The sequence below is a fragment of the Drosophila pseudoobscura genome, chromosome 4 (genome assembly GCF_009870125.1).
Source record: "Drosophila pseudoobscura strain MV-25-SWS-2005 chromosome 4, UCI_Dpse_MV25, whole genome shotgun sequence".
Taxonomy (NCBI): domain Eukaryota; kingdom Metazoa; phylum Arthropoda; class Insecta; order Diptera; family Drosophilidae; genus Drosophila; species Drosophila pseudoobscura.
This window is the reverse complement of record NC_046681.1, coordinates 16,048,376-16,064,048: the sequence shown is the minus strand read 5'-3', so window position 1 is coordinate 16,064,048 and position 15,673 is coordinate 16,048,376. Positions and strand designations below refer to the sequence as shown.

General features: G+C 41.1%; 3 protein-coding genes across 4 annotated transcripts in view; 2 read left to right on the top strand and 1 right to left on the bottom strand.

Moving 5' to 3' along the window:
• LOC6902426 (discoidin domain-containing receptor 2-like) overlaps positions 1-15,673 on the top strand; it is a 156,446-nt gene that overhangs the window by 95,996 nt on the left and 44,777 nt on the right. The gene's annotated exons all lie outside the window — the stretch shown is intronic.
• Positions 13,802-14,618, bottom strand: LOC6902425 (uncharacterized). Its single transcript, XM_002133323.3, has one exon. The coding sequence runs from the start codon at positions 14,488-14,490 to the stop codon at positions 14,122-14,124; it is 369 nt and encodes a 122-aa protein (XP_002133359.2). The 5' UTR covers positions 14,491-14,618; the 3' UTR covers positions 13,802-14,121.
• LOC6902424 (uncharacterized) lies at positions 14,694-15,154 on the top strand. Its single transcript, XM_002133322.3, has one exon. It carries the CDS (start codon positions 14,768-14,770, stop codon positions 15,038-15,040), a length of 273 nt encoding a protein of 90 aa, XP_002133358.2. The 5' UTR covers positions 14,694-14,767; the 3' UTR covers positions 15,041-15,154.

Sequence of the window (15,673 nt, the reverse complement as noted above, 5' to 3'; positions counted from 1 at the left end):
TAAATGTTTTCTTACAAAAAAGAAATTAATTTAATTCAATTAATGTAATTTTACTCAATTAATTAAAATATTTGTATATTTTGATTAAATAGATTTGATACATATTTTTACATATCAATAAGATTAAATTTTAAAGTTAAAAAAATATAATTGATTTGAAATTGCATACTTGGTTGAATAATTGGTTTTCAATTATTATACCAATTATATATTATACCAATTGGTGTATAATTATATAAATAACATAAAAGGTTGAAATATTTTCATATTAAAGCTAAAATCGAAGTATAAAGGTTACCAATTTCGTTTAAAATTGTCCACTCTGCGAGCAAATAGATTGGTATAAATACATAAGAAATGTATTTAATTCCAGGTGTAAATATGACAATCCAAGGGCTTTTTACTCTATGTCTACAGTCTTGGTTAAACAATTCTCCCATTTTGTGGTATCTTCTGCTTTTGGAAATCAATTGTCTCTCAAATCCAAGAACATTTTCCATTGGCCTATCGAATCTTTCATTTAGCATTCCAACAAAATCTATTCTGGTATTTCAATCGACTCTTCTGTCCAATAACCACAGAAATCCTTCGGCACTTCCATTTGCGGCCTACAATAATTATATGCATAATTGCAGAAACACATTCCAGAGTCTGTGGGACACCAACTAAAGCCTGCTATTATCGTTTTAGTAAGGCCAATTTACAGCAGCAATTAGCATTTGCGATCCCTTAAGACTGAGGAGCTCTGCAGGGTAGAGATTTCTGCTATTTGCCATAAAAATTAACTAAGATTTTAGCCTGAATTCACTTCAGCAAGATTTCTGCTACATTTGCCAACAGGCAAACAAAGGCAAGGACCCCCAAGGATAACCATGGACAAATATGTAGGGAGAGAGAGAGAGCGAGAGAGAGAGAGACACACATGGCATGCATCGAAAGGGCTTCCTTCGAGCTATGTTTGATTTCACAGACAGTGGAAGGTGAGCGAGTCCCAGGCTCCCCCTCCGCCCCCCAGCTAAAGGAAAACCACACACAAGAGGAAAAACCCCACATTGAGTGCACATTTGAACAGGTTAAATATGAGAGCAGTGGAATGGTTTTCTCCGAGCAATACTGAAGCTCCAAATGCTACTGAAATGTTCTATAAAATTACTCAGTTTTCCCCACATATTTTCACACTTTCCCAACTGTTTTCTGTTCCTGCCGCCTACCGCCTCCCGCCTCCCGCATGGCTGTAAAGTAATTTTGGCCACAAGCCAAATTTGCACCAATTTTCCAGTCATTCTTTGGGAATGCTGCCTCCTTGTTCCCTTGTCCCTACATTTTGGCCACAAACTTGTCACAGCAGACAGAAAACTGTTGCCCCCCTTCAGGGAAAAAGGGGGGGAGCCCTCCTCGGACTCACAATTAAAATTTTATACTTAACTAATGTGCTGCTTTTGCTGCTTTCTCCACAGATGTTTTGGCAGGGGCCGAAGATAAAGACCAGAATTGGGGGAAATACTTCAGGCCCTTCCCACGTGTGTGTGTGTGTGTGTGTGTGTGTGTGTGTGTGTGGGTGTCCTTTTGGTCAAAAGAGGAAGTGGACATGGAAGTGGCATTGTCTTTCGGTTGTAAATTCTACTTAGGAAAAAGGGAAATGAGTTTATTGCTGGCCTGTAAATATTGTGAAAATGTTTTCCCATTTCCCTCCCCACCCCCGCAAACCCTCGCCATACCGAGTGTCGGCTTGAAATGCGAAAATCCTTTTAGAATTTCTGTGGTTTGTTTCTAGGACTTTTCGGTTGAGAAATGCAGACACTGCAGGGGACTCCCAGGGCACTCCCAGGGCACTCCGATGGAGGAAAGAAGCGATTTTCTCATTGATTTTACAATTTTTTGTCAGATTTCTGCACAGATTGCAATTGTTTAAGATATTTTGTTGGCTTACAAGTGACGGAGGCCCCCACCTCCGGGGGGGGGAGGCATTCATTTGACCACAAACAGATGCTGGCCAATGGCATTGCTCTGTTTTCCAGCCTGTCTGTCACTCAATGTTGAGTTTTGGTTAGGAAATTAAATTGAAAAGCATCTCCAGGCGGCGAGAATGTGGGTTTCCAAGCAAGGAAATAGTTTTTCATGATTATTATTAATTTGTTTCTGGGCAAAGTCCAGCCGCAAAGCTCTCCAAAGATCTTAGTCTCTGTCCATCTTTCCCTCAAAATCACACAAAATATCGACCAATAATCTCCTTCCCCACAAGATCTCGAATCAGCTTTATTCCGTTCGCTTCCACGACCTATTAAAACCGCAAAAAGTGGATTGCAGGCGGCAGTGGAAATCCTTGTTTGAGCTCAGAGAAAATGCTTGGTGAGCAGAAAAAAAGCAGTAGGAAACGAGCAGCGAGCCACTAGCAAGTGTTCAACTAATTTCAAATTAAACTCAACGACGTGGCATGCCACCCCCCCCCCTCCCCCACATCCTCTCGATGGGGCGTGTCGTGTCCTGCAAGCGAAGGACAACCACTACTACTATCACGAGCAATTTTTCAGCATTTAAACACTCAAGTGCCAAGCTAATAAACGATATTAGTGCCAAAGCTCATTTCAACAAATATTGTCAGGGTATCTGTGTGGCATCTGTGTGCTGCTGTGTGTGTGTGTGTGTGTGTGTGTGTGTGTGTGTGGCAGGGGAGGTGACAGCTCCTCCTGGACTGGCAGTGCAAACATTTTCCAAACAGTTACCAAATAAAAATGATTAGGAACGTGACTAAGAGTGCGAAAAATGTTATTTACTTAACTGATGTGAGCACTGGGACACAGGGGAGGACTCCAGGGATGTGCCACTGTGTGTGTGTGTGTGTGTGTGTGGGAGTGTGTTGCAATGCAACACAGATACGACCGACGACCGACGACCAGAAAACTTTGCTGCATTGCGGCTGCCAGTAGAGAGGCGACCGAGACAGAGATCGAGACAGATGGGGGACGGGGGAAGGGGGTGGGGGGGGGGGGGGGGGTGGTGAAAAAAATACTTGAAAATTACATGAAAACTGCACTGAGGAGCAAATGGCAATAAATGACAACAGCGTATGGCAACCCCAACACCACCCACGCCTCCCCCTCTTGCGGCCCTCTTCAGCAGCAGCAGAAACCAAAAGCAGAAACGGCAGCAGAAGCAGAAAATTTCATATCTTTTTGGGGGGCTTGGCTTTCACATTGAATGGTGTTTGCTTTTTCGGTAATACCCTGTAAAAAGGGGAGAGGATATGGCAGGGAAGACCTTTCCCCAGGACTCCTTCTACTCAAATAAATTCTTCAAATAAAAAAAGAGATTTCCTTGGGTACCATCCTTGTCCATCATTTTCATCTGTGCCTTTTGCCACATCTTCTTCTTGGAGGTTTTCCACTTGCCAGAACTATTTTTAAACAATTTCTGCTGCCACGCAACGCCCCCCCCCCTAACCCACACTCATGGCCAAAAGGAGAGCGGAAATGGCTCGCTGATAAGGGGTTTTGTTTGGTAGCAACGCCAGAAAAAAAGGGCCAAGAAGCGCCAAAAAAAAGCCAACTGAATCGTTATACAATATAAAGAGGGGTGAGTGGTGAAAGGAGAAAGTAGAAACGAGGGAGCGGCAGGGGGAGAAGAATGGGTATCCAATGGGTATTCTGAAGAGCGTATTTGGTTTCTGCATATTTGGACAGTGTAAACGTACACCCCGCTAGACATTGAAGAGGGCCGAAGAGGGGCAGGGTCTGTGCCAGAGAATCAAGAGGTGTCTGTGGGGGGAATGGGACCCTAGAGCAGACAGCATCATTACCTCTCCCACTTTCTTCAATGCTGACTTTAGAAAAAGTAAATTTTTATCAAATTTCTCCCAAAAAAAACCTTTAAATATTTCCAAAAAATAAAATACTTAAAAAAATATTTTAAATTTTATAAAAATTTCTCGAAGCTAGAATTTCCTACAAGAATCATCCCAAAAGTATCCCACTTTTAGCCCTTTTTCCTCTCAATTTTAAAGACCACAAACTGAAAAATGCATTACACTTTTTCGGGCCCAAGGATTCGCCATTCATGAGGCAGCATTCTCTAGGGTTCTCTGCTCTCCCCTGCAGTATATCCATTTCTGTTTTACGAGTATTTCCATATCCTGTGGTTCTCTCAACTTCCTTCACATGGAAGCATTTCTCCGCATCTCCGTTCATCCGGTTTCTCAGTTTCTCTGTTTCTCCCTGTCACCAGCCCGCCCCCCGCACCACTGGCACTCCCTGCTTCCCTCCATTTTCTCTGTTTGTCGGCAGGAAATGTTGATAAAAGTGCTGCCAGCTGCAACAACGATGACGGCGACGCTGCATGTAAATCATTTATGGTTTATGTAAGAAACGTCCTTCCCACTCTTCCCATACATCCCTCCTTTCTCCCAGCCATTCTTGTGGCTCTTCTCTCACATCTGAAGAGGATGATTGTTGAGGTAAATTCAGTTACAAATTGAAAAGGCGCCACAAAAGATAGAAATGTGTGGAGACGAAGCTCTAGAAAAAGATTTGTGTGGGTTTCCAAGAAATTAAAAAATTTTCCAATAAGGAAAAATTTTTGTCGGAATATTTTCGCAAAAAAAAATAATAAATAAAAATACAAATTTTCCATTAAAGAATAATTTTTTCGGAATATTTTCGCAGAAAAAATAAAATTAAAATTCATAGAATCAAAGCAAATAAAAAATTGTATTAATATTTTATAATCAAATAAAAAGCCTTAAAAAAAATATTAAAAAAATAAAAAAATAGAATTAAAGCCAGCTATCAAACCTTTACTTCTAGATTCCAAATCTCTCAACTCTAAAAAAATCCCTTCCATGCCACTCCTTTTTCCAAAATTTCCAATCTCTCAACTTGTAAATTTTTGCATTTTCAATATCATAATTTCCAGGGATTTTCCCCTCCTGGTGTATTGATTAGTGGCGCCTGCTGTTTGCCTCCCAAAAGTTTGACAATTGCTTGCAGGCATCGCCTGGTGTGCGGGGTGGGGGTGGGGATCCTCTGTGTGTGTGGCAAGTGTTGGCCCTGGAAGTGTTACCCCTGTTGGCCCTGTTGTCCGTTTGCATATTTTGTTATTAATTTTCATTTTGAATGACATGTTGACAGTCACTTTGACAGTGACAGGGACAGCTCTCTGCTGCTAAAACCAGGCGAAAACTAGGAAACACAGAGACACACAGAGACACACAGAGTGTGTTGCACGGACTGGTAGATAAAGTCGGTGGCCTGCTGTATCCTGGCTGCCGCCTGGCAGCATCACCAGCATCCAGTGGATGTCAAAGGGTTTATAATATCCAAAAATATACACATACATCCAAAAAGTAAACTGAAAAGTTGAGAACATCAAGCCGAAAATGTGCAGCAGGTGTAAACAGCAACTGGATAACGCTTTCTCTCTCTCTCTCTCTCTCTCTCTCCCCCCTGTTGCTGGCTTATCTTTCTGACCAACAAAGGGAAAAATGTCGTCTGCTGCTGCTGTTTGGCCACTGATAAATGAGCAGAGAGCAGCCTCTTCTGCATCTTTAAATCTCTGTCCAGCTAATGGTATTTTTATTTTAAATAAAACTCGGCTGCCCGAAGGTTCTTTTACCTTTTTCTCTGTATTTTCCCAGCCCTGGGCCCTGGATTGCCTCTAGGCTTAGGCCTCGAGTGACATTCTCCTTCTGGCTGTTTTCATGGGCTCCTTTGGGGCGGCCTTTCGCTTTTCTGCTTTCTTAATTACCCCCCACTCGAAAGGCAGCAGCAGAAATGGCTCAAAAATGCAGCTATGCACCAAATTGCAGACATGCAAATACTTGTAGGCCCCCGGCCCCGGCCCCCCTCCCACCAGCCGCCCGGGCTACAACGATACTTGGATACCCTATAAATAAATGGGGGAAATGATGGCAAGACTCTCACATTCTCTCGCGTATCTTTCGATCCATAAATCCTGAAAAAAAACCTATGATTTAATGGCACTAAATTCGCTTGCCCTTTCGACGGCTTTGCCTCCCCCCCCCCCCCCCCAAGTGCACAAACCCCCTCTGTGGAGCAGGCCTACCCCTTTTTGGGTACAACTTCAGCCTTGGCGCTGCCGAAGAGTATATATGGGGGCTCTGTTCGGGATCCAACATTGCATGTACAATCGCACACATCCTTGACCATATTTACACTGGCTTTACAGGGCGGTCATATTTGCTTTAAGCTTTTCCTTTTTTTCCTTTTTCCTTTTTTTTTGTGTTTGTTTTTTTTTCTTTGTTGTATGCCAAAACCAAACACAGAACTTGAGGCTGGAAGGAACCCAGCGTAGGTAGGGGGTAGGTCCTTCAAGGACACTCCACTTTGTTGCCTTTAAAAAATGAAATCTGATTTAGAGATTTCTTTGGGGTAAAATTTCCATTTTAAAAACAAAAATTGATATTTTCAATAAAATTTGAATTTCCAAAATATTTTTACACATTTTGTTCTTTGATTTTTGCACATTTTGTTTACATTTTCGTTGCTTAAAAGGTTAACAAACCCTTTCGTGTGACCAAAAAGTTGTATTTTCTGTTGTTTATCTGAGAGATGCTTTCGCACAGAGTCCCCATGTCCCATGTCCCTTGTCCCAGGACTCTTGTCCCATGTCCGGTTCTCAACACCTTTTTCGCACATAAATTTTAATAACACATGCCACACAGGAGGAGACCCTGCCCCACAATCCCCATTCCCCATTCCCACGACTGGAGGAACAGGAACGGGGCAGCCACCCTGACCCCTTCCAATGCATGTAAATTGCACCCACACGATGTACCATATATGTATGTATATATCCCTATATCCTCCTACATATCCTCCTGTTTGAATGGATATTATGGGCCGGGGGGTGGCGGGCATGCTGCTCGTGCAATACAAAACAATTCCCAAATGTAGCGACACGTTACCGTTGCTCCAACGAGTGGCAGAGTTTCTGCTGCAATTGGCAAACAAGTCAAGGTGGTAAATGGCAAATGGAACAAATACGAGCATGCAGAGTGTACACACACACCGAGCAGAAGGGGCAGAAGGGGCAGAAAGGGCAGATAGAGCCGAAAGAGGGGCAAGAGGAGCAAGAGGAGGGTTTCCATTTGGGAAGGTTCTGTTGCGGGGGGCAGCACCGAGTACTCCGCTGGGAACGACCTACATGGCGCTCATTTTATGTCAACTATGCGACAAAAAAAAACAAGAAATACTCTGGGCTGTGTGTAAAGACTAAAGAATACTCTTTACTCAATACAATTAAGACTAGGGAACTAAAAAAGTGAATAAAACATTCCCCAAATTGAAATTTTATTCAAAATATCAGTAGATTATAGGCAAATCCATTTAATTTTCAAAAAGATCCAGATTTTTCAAGGCTACGACTACTATATTTCCAGATTCTTCGGTTATATTCCACGGTTCTTAATGATTTTCGTCATTTAGGTAGATAATATCATTATACACGGAAATATAAAAACCTAGAGTGATATCTTTATGATTTTGGAAGTTTTTTTATTTTATTTATTTTTATTTATTTATTATTATTATTTCTTAATGATTTATTAGTTATTTATTACTATTTATTTATTATTTATTAATTATTTACTTATTTATTTATTATTTTTATTATTTAATTAGCTATTTTTTAATTATTATCTATTTATTATTTATTTATTATTATTTATATTTATTATTATTTATATTTATTATTGATTTATTGTTTTATTTTATTTTGTTTATTATTATTTATTTATTATTAATATTTTTGTTATGTATTTATTTATTGTTTTTATTATTTTTTTATTGTAGTGAATTTTATTTAGTTAAAAGAAAAGAAAATTCTGATCTGTGGATCGGTTGAGTAGAGAATTTATGCCCATTTGATATCTTTTTTCATAAGAAAGGAACCAAAATGTATGGTTGTAGTTCTTCCGTGAGTTTTTTAACCAGAAACTAGTTATTAAAACACCTTAGGCGTTTAAAATGCTATGACATTCCACTAGTTCTATGATAGATCATGTACTTGAAGCCAAAAGATGATTATTCTACCAAAAATCAAGGTCTTTGTACTAAAATAAGTATTCTTTGGTATTTAAAATGCTTCATCTATTCGTATTTTTTGTGAAGAACGAGGGTATAGTTCACCTATTGACCCCAGGTGCCCATCGTTCACACTTTATAAGGTCAAATATAAAACATTCAGTGCGGTGGAGAGCACACCCTAGAACTCCACAAAATATCTGCTTAAAAAAAAAAGAGTTAAAATAGAAAACCCAAAGGGCCAGCAACCTCCTCCTGCTCCATCCCCCCCTCCCCAGTGGTGTGTGTGTGTTTTGGGGTGCCACAAAATGCAGTCAATAAACTATAAAATATGCAATGTTTGGAATATTTTGCCACCGTTCGCCGCCATATATCGTACGAGTATATATCCACGATATGCAGACAAGTTTTTACTTCTTCTTTTTATTTTTTGTCAACGAGGGGTGGCAGAGGGGGCGTGCGCATACATATATTTTATGCATGCAGGTGAATTGATTCAATGGGCTGCCAAACAGCTGCCAGGCAGCAGGCAGCCGGCACCAGCAGCACCCAAAGGAAATTAGCTTGACAGGATATTCCACACAATACAGAGTGAAAAACCACCAAAAGCCACCACACCGCAGCACCACCCGAAAGCATCCGAGAGCAGCCGAAACCACCGTGCCACCCCCATAGCGATCCCCCAGATGATGGCGTATGTGCGACTCTGCCACTGCCTCACTGCCTCCGCCACACTGCACAGAATGTCCGTTGACATTTCCCCACTCATGCAGCCGATTTTCATATTACATTTGGTTTGAGCTTAAATGACAAATGTGGTTGGTAAGCCGACGTCTGGGCCCGCGAGCTGCCACCAACGCCAGCCCCAATGCCCCATGCCCCATGCCCCAGAGATCGCAGCCATACATCCATTTATATGGACACATTTTCGGGGGCGGCAAAGTTGTGAGGAGGCGTTTTCCGTGGTTTCGTGGTATTATTGCTGAATGACAGACAGACCCGCTCCGACTCTGACTGGCTGACTGAATGCTGCCGCTGCTGCCGCTGCTTCTGCTGCTGCTGCTGCGATGTATCTGTGTCCTCTCTCTCTCTCTGGGTGTGTGTGTGAGTATCTTCTGCTCCAATGTTTCTGTCTTCCCGCATTTGGCTTTGTGATTGTGATGGATTGTGGCATTGCCAACGAAGGAGTCGCCGCAATGACGACTCTGTTGCACTGTCATTTTTGAACTTTTCCAAGCGCCAACAAAAAAAAAATGATGGAGTGTTTGATGGCGGGAAACAAATAAGAATATATGGAAATATCGGGGAATATTATCAACATTTAAAAGGGGAAAAATGAAGAGAGAGAGGGCTGAAATTGGTTGAAATGCTAATGAATGAAAGACTTACCTTTGAAAATATATATTTTTGGCGACTGCGACTTCAATGCATAGTTTTTTCATCAGATCCTGAAAAGAAATGAAAAGAAATGTTAATAAAAAACCGAAATCAAGATGGAAAATCTATGCTATTCAAAATATTATAAGAGCTACAAAGAAGTGCTAGTAAAAGGCTCTTAAAAGTACTTCTTTGTATGAAGATCTAGCCATACGCTTCTACTGCAATATTTATATGATATCTAACCCATTTGATCCCATAGTTGCCCATTCTCTTACATGTTTAATCCTCTGCCAATAAAATCATTGCATTTCCTTGGCTAAACAACAACTCATTAAAGACCTATTCCCCGAGTCCTTAGCTTCCTAATGGTACCAAACAGTTGTTGGCTTGCAGCCAAAGCAAACTCCATAAAAGTGCAGCCCCCAAGCCCCACAGAGTGCCACCCCTGCTCCTGGAGGAGAGAGAGCGATGCCTATCGGAGAGACCTATAAATAAATTTGCCATTTACAAAAGTCACAAAAAGGGGCAGTCAAACGGTGGAAATATTTGAAAATTAATGCAAAGATACACAAAATACGGATGAAAAAACACGCATACGCAGTGGGTTGCACAGCAGGCAAGGGTTTGAAGAGAGAGGGAAAAGCAATAAAAACGACAGACCATTGAAAGGGGGGAGAAAATGTCGCTTTATGGACGACATTGTCAAACAAATGGGGCAAATACTGGGAAGGCCTCATCGCCTGCTTGTGATTCCAGGTCTTCTGTGGCTGGTGCTCCTCTCTCTCTCGCCTCCTTCTGGGGCTCCTTCTGCTAGTTCCGTTGCAGGTTCTTGCACCTGTCTCCAAGTCCTTCTTCTACCTCTGCACCTTTCGCCCTGGGGCCAACGTGTAAGCAATAAAAGTGCAGAGACATCCTTTGGATGGAGTCGCCGCTTTGCATTAGCTACTCCCCGCACCCCTGGCACAAAAAAACGTTGCTACATTTCCATTGATACCCTGTACTCAAGAGGCATATAACTTTTAACTGTGAATTGGGATAGATTGCTTGTGTTTTTCTAAGGACTATTAGGCTTATAAGGATACTTTTTTCAATTGCTAATCTATAAATATATATTCTCTTCTCTTTACAGGTGAGTTTTCGAATCCCAAGTCTTAATTTATTCAAGAAAAAGTGTAAGTAAATATTTTACATATTCTCTGAACTATTGAGGCTCTCCTCAGCTACTCCGCCACTACAGGGTACTTTCTGCTCTTTCTACTGCTATTTGCAATGCGCTTTTAATTTGACCGCGTCTGACGACGCCGCTCGGCGAAAGGCCTTTCCTTTGCCAAGGCAGCGGCGCAGAAACTTAATTTTCCACCGTCGCTTGTTGTTGTTGTTTTTCGTTTTTGCATTGGCAGCGCAGGGAAAAACTTTCGACTTTCCGCCACTCGCTGAAACTTTGGCCGTTTTCTCGTTGTTTTTGTTGTTTTTTTGGCTATTTGTTGCTTCGTTGCGCCAGACGATGACGATGACGACAAAACCAATCTATCCCTTAGCTCCCTGTCCCTGTCTCTGTCCCTTTCCCTGACTATCCCTCTCCCCTTTCTCCCCCGTGGAGCTTGTGTTTTGGGATGACAACATTTTAATATAGTCGGCGAATGCGGCCACATTGGCCGACTGCCATTTACTGAAGCTTCCTTAGACCTAGACTTAAGGCACAGGCTCCATCCTTGGATGTGTCACGCAATTTTGTTACCAAAATAAATTTCATTTCATTGGGTTTTTTCCCTTTTCCTATAAATAGATGTTAACGATGCATTTTCCACCGATGGGAGATTTTTGGGCTCCTATAATTCTCAGATATTTTCCATGATTTCATTGTTTTATTCAATTTATTGTTTCAGAAATTGTTTGAAATAACTTTTAGTATTTTGAGTATTTCTGGTATATTTTAGTATTTTTGTTAAGTCAGTATTTTTAATCTTCTTTAATCAATTTCTAGCATGTTTAGTATTTTTCGGTATTTTTGAAAACTTTAGTATTTAAGTGTTTTTAGATTAATTTTAATGAAGTTCTACTTAAATTAGCATTTCAGTATTTTTAGTATTGTCGGAAAATAGTATTTAGAGTATTTCTGGTATATTTTTGTATATTTATCATGTCAGTGTTTTAAATCTACTTTAATCAATTTCTAGTATGTTTAGTATTTTTGGTATTTTTGTAGTATTTTTTTATTATAATTTCAGTAAATTTAATTTGAGTTAATTTAGTATTTTTTAGTCTTTCAGTGCTATTTTATCGGAAAATAATCAGTCGGATAATGACAGAATTTCCATGTGAATCAATGGAAAGCAATGCGAATGCCATCAAGAAAAACCCCATCGTGTAAAAGCATCATCGCGTACCGCTTCATCGTTTCTCATTACATCGAGCGCCGTTCCATGCAGTTTATGAACTCTGGCAACTCTGTGCTCGCCCCCTGTAAATTGTCTCCATGCCTCCACGCTCCTCTGCTACTTAAGACGTTGTCCTTTGACTCAACCTTTGGTCCTGGTCCTGGTCCTGGTCCTGGTCCTGGTCCTGGCCCTACTCCTGGCCTGCACCACACCAATGGCGTCTGGCTTCCTCCTTTTTTCTCTGGGCAAATATTTTGCGTTTTGGCAAAATGACATCCCTTTGGGTGAGGGCGAGGGAGAATCTTTTTGGCTAAATTCAGTTTATGGCTAGTTTTTTGCCCTTCTGATTGCGTACTTAGCCGCCGTTTCCTGGGGGAAATTAAAATGTGCTTAACGGAGTAAATAACCGAACCAGAAACAGGGGCAGCGAAACTTTAAGGAGGGCTCAAACTTTGACATTCAGAGAGGTAAAAGTTGGCATTTTTTTGGGAATTTATTTCATTCCATGTTACTCTATTCTAAAGATTCAGAGAGCTCCCTATTTTGGGGATGTTGGTAGAATTTTCTCCTCTCAATTTCCTTTATTTCCCAACAATTTTCTCTACCTTGTGCCGCACTTCTTTATGGTTTCTTTTTTTGTGTCTCTGTTTGAGCATCACAAATATTATTTCATTTGCTTTTGCAATTTTTCGCGCTCTAGGGGCGCTATGTTATTCGAGTGCATATATTGACGACTGGGGAAAAAAGTCAGGGAGTGAAAAGCAATCGCTATCCATCCATCGGGCATGTCGTCTGGCACTCGCATTGATTTGGGGCTTGAAGTATCACTCCACTCCGCCTTGCCATTCGATTCGCTGTGCCTTTCTCAATGCTAATGAAGGGCTTGAGGGGAGAGGGATGCATGGGGATGCATGGGGGTTGGGCTGGTTCAATGACTCGCTTGCAAGTTGAATGCATTCATGGGTGCCGTTTTGAGTGCATGTCATTCAACTGCAAAGATTCACAAGTATCTTTTATCAATCAATATTTTTTTGATGTATGCGGTAATCGTTAGAGTTCAAGGGTATTTTGAATTCGTTCAAGGGTTTGTTATACATACATCGGAAGGATGCATGTCCTTTCGTATAGTATGCTTCCATGTTAGAGCAGAAATTAAGAAAAACAAGGAACTGTTATACTTAAATTGGAAAATTTAAAAATATACAAAAATTCGAGTTCTAAAAAAATAAACTTAAATGCTTGCAATTCCTTAAAATTAAATCTGAAATAATAAAATATACAAATAAAACAATATAAATATACTAAAATGTTAAAAACAATGTATCAAAAAAAATTTAGATATTAAAAATGAATCAAAATACTAAAATATACCGAAATTCTATAAAAACAGCGACAAAATATTATAGTTCTAAAATACAAGATATTTAAAAAAAATAAATAAAAATACTACAAGAAAATATGTAAATAAACGAAAACTCTATTAAAAAAACTAAAATACTAAAAGATACTAATAAATCAATAAAAATGCTAAACATAAGACAAATACTAAAATACTAAAAAAAACTAGAAATTCATTAAACAAAATAAAGATATTAAAAATTAACCAAAATACTAAAATACCCCAAAATATTAACAAAAAATACCAAAATATACTAAAGTATACACAGCTACCATTGTACTAAAATTCGTGACAACCTGAGCATCAGGGCACCCAAAAAATGATGTAAACGATGTTACCATTTTACATGACAACTAAAAAATTAAAATTATAAAAAATTAGAAGCTATTCTATTCATGTTCAAACGAAAGTAAAGAATTTCGTGTGTAGCTCTTCCCATTTAAAATCCCCTCTCAAAAATTGAACTCAAATTCAAATCCAAGTCGCGACGTTCAACCTTTGCGCTCCTCTTCCAGGAAATCTCTATCCCATGCTTTATATAAAATTTGAGCCGGAAAATAGCCTCCAGTTATTTGTGTGTGAAAATCAAAAACAGAGCCATAGTCGAAAATAAGGAAAAAGCAAAGATATGGTTTATTAAATATTTGAAGCCCGGGGCGGTCGTCACACACGACCACACGGCGGAGGCGAGATGGAGAGAGGCGGGGAGGCGGGGAGGGGCACTGTGCCTCGAAGGGTAATTGAATCTTGAAGCCATTGCATGACACCGCATCGATGGTGAAAATTGTGCTAATGATTTCGTTGGTGGAGTCTTCTTGCCAGCAGTAACAAAGGAAAGAAAGTCTCTCTCTCCCTCCCTCTCTTTCTCATGCTTTTTTGTGGATGACACTCGAGACTGTCTGGAGAGGAGCGAGCTTGAAAGATACTTTCAAGTGGACGCGGCTGATTGGTTCCTTGCTGCCGCCTGCTGTCGAAGCTGCACTCTTCGCTGCTGATACTGGGCCTCCCAGTAGGCCTCCAACCATCTATCGTCCCGCCGTTCCCTTGGATCCACCGTCAAAAGCCCTTCCTGCAGATCCGCATCGATATTTTCATCCGATGGTTCGGGCAAGTCATTGGGTTTGGCTCCCAGAAACAGAGCCAACTGGTAGATGCCCAGGGCCAGGAGACCGACGATCCAGCCCAGCACTACCCCAACGGCCATGCTTGCGGCGGCCCTGATGAAGTCTCCAAAGTCCGAGCGGAGTTCGCGGTGGAAAAAGGCAGTGCGTTTTGCCACATATCCCAAATAATCCATATTTTTTGTGGTTGTAGAATTTATGGGAATATTCACAATAGAATTTTGATGGGTGACGGTGTTGTTGTTTTTGTGGTGGGGGGGAGGGGGAAAATTCTAATGGAAAATGATAGTGTAATCGAATGACAGTTCTTATGAGACGAAAAGCAAAGAACAGGGCGTCTCGGATCAGAGTTTTCCCTGGGTTTTCCCATAGTTCAAAGGTATCCTTGATTTTTCCATCAGTTTCAAAGTCAGTTCAAAGTACTTTGTGATCCGGTTTCAAACAGCAAGCAAAATGGTTATGCTAAATCCCATTGAAATCGTCTGCTTCTATGTGGTGCAGCCCATCCTGGACTATCTGACGTATCTGATGCTGGAGGTGCACTATGTGGCCTATCTGGCCGGCCTGGCAGTCATCGGGATCGTCTTGGGCCTCGCGTTCAGCATCATATCGGTGATCTGGTACAAGAGCACACTGAAGGATCTGCCAGGGCAGCCAACCGTTGCTGTGGAGCATGTTCACAGCCCTGAAGGTCCTCCCAAGAAGAAGGACCAGAAGCAGGACTAAAACAGATGAAGACTATAAGGCCTTCCGACTCTCTCTTTCTCTGTTCTACACAAATCATTCAAGGCGCGTCACAGAAGAAGACTACAGAATAAAGGGCATAAGGAATCAACAGAATGATTGGGCTTGAATCGGGGCTTAGCAGGGAACTTATAGGGAGAAAATAAAAGGTCTAAACCATCAATAACCGTTGTGGCTTTCCTCTTGCTTCTCTCCAAAAACCGAAGCCCAGTTTCACTTTCCCCAATTCCCCAATTCCTTCCCCACAGAAGCTCCTTTCTGTTCCATTCCTTTCGTTCGTTTCGACTGCATTGTGTGGCTCTTCACTTGACAAGAGACTCCTTTGCCATTCAAGACACTGTCTTACCCGCAGTTATTAGCCTACTTTCAACAATTTGGCAACGTTGCAGTCCTCTCTCTCTCTTCCCCTCTCTCTCTCCCATTGTTTTTTAACGTTCCCCTCCCTGTCCATGAGGCATTGTCTAGTTTTGAGGCAAAGCCGCAAGCCGTTTACCACCCCAACCACTTGAGCAAAATGCTTACAACATTTCAGAAACAGAAACTCACTTCCAAGACTACGGCGAGAACCTCCCAACAAGGGGGGCTGTGGCTGAGAGAGTGTGTTTTTTACTAGCA

What these genes read in the sequence shown, in the direction of transcription:
- LOC6902425 (XM_002133323.3), bottom strand. Translation starts at nt 14,490, where the DNA reads ATGGATTATTTGGGATATGTGGCAAAACGCACTGCCTTTTTCCACCGC.
- LOC6902424 (XM_002133322.3), top strand. Translation starts at nt 14,768, where the DNA reads ATGGTTATGCTAAATCCCATTGAAATCGTCTGCTTCTATGTGGTGCAG.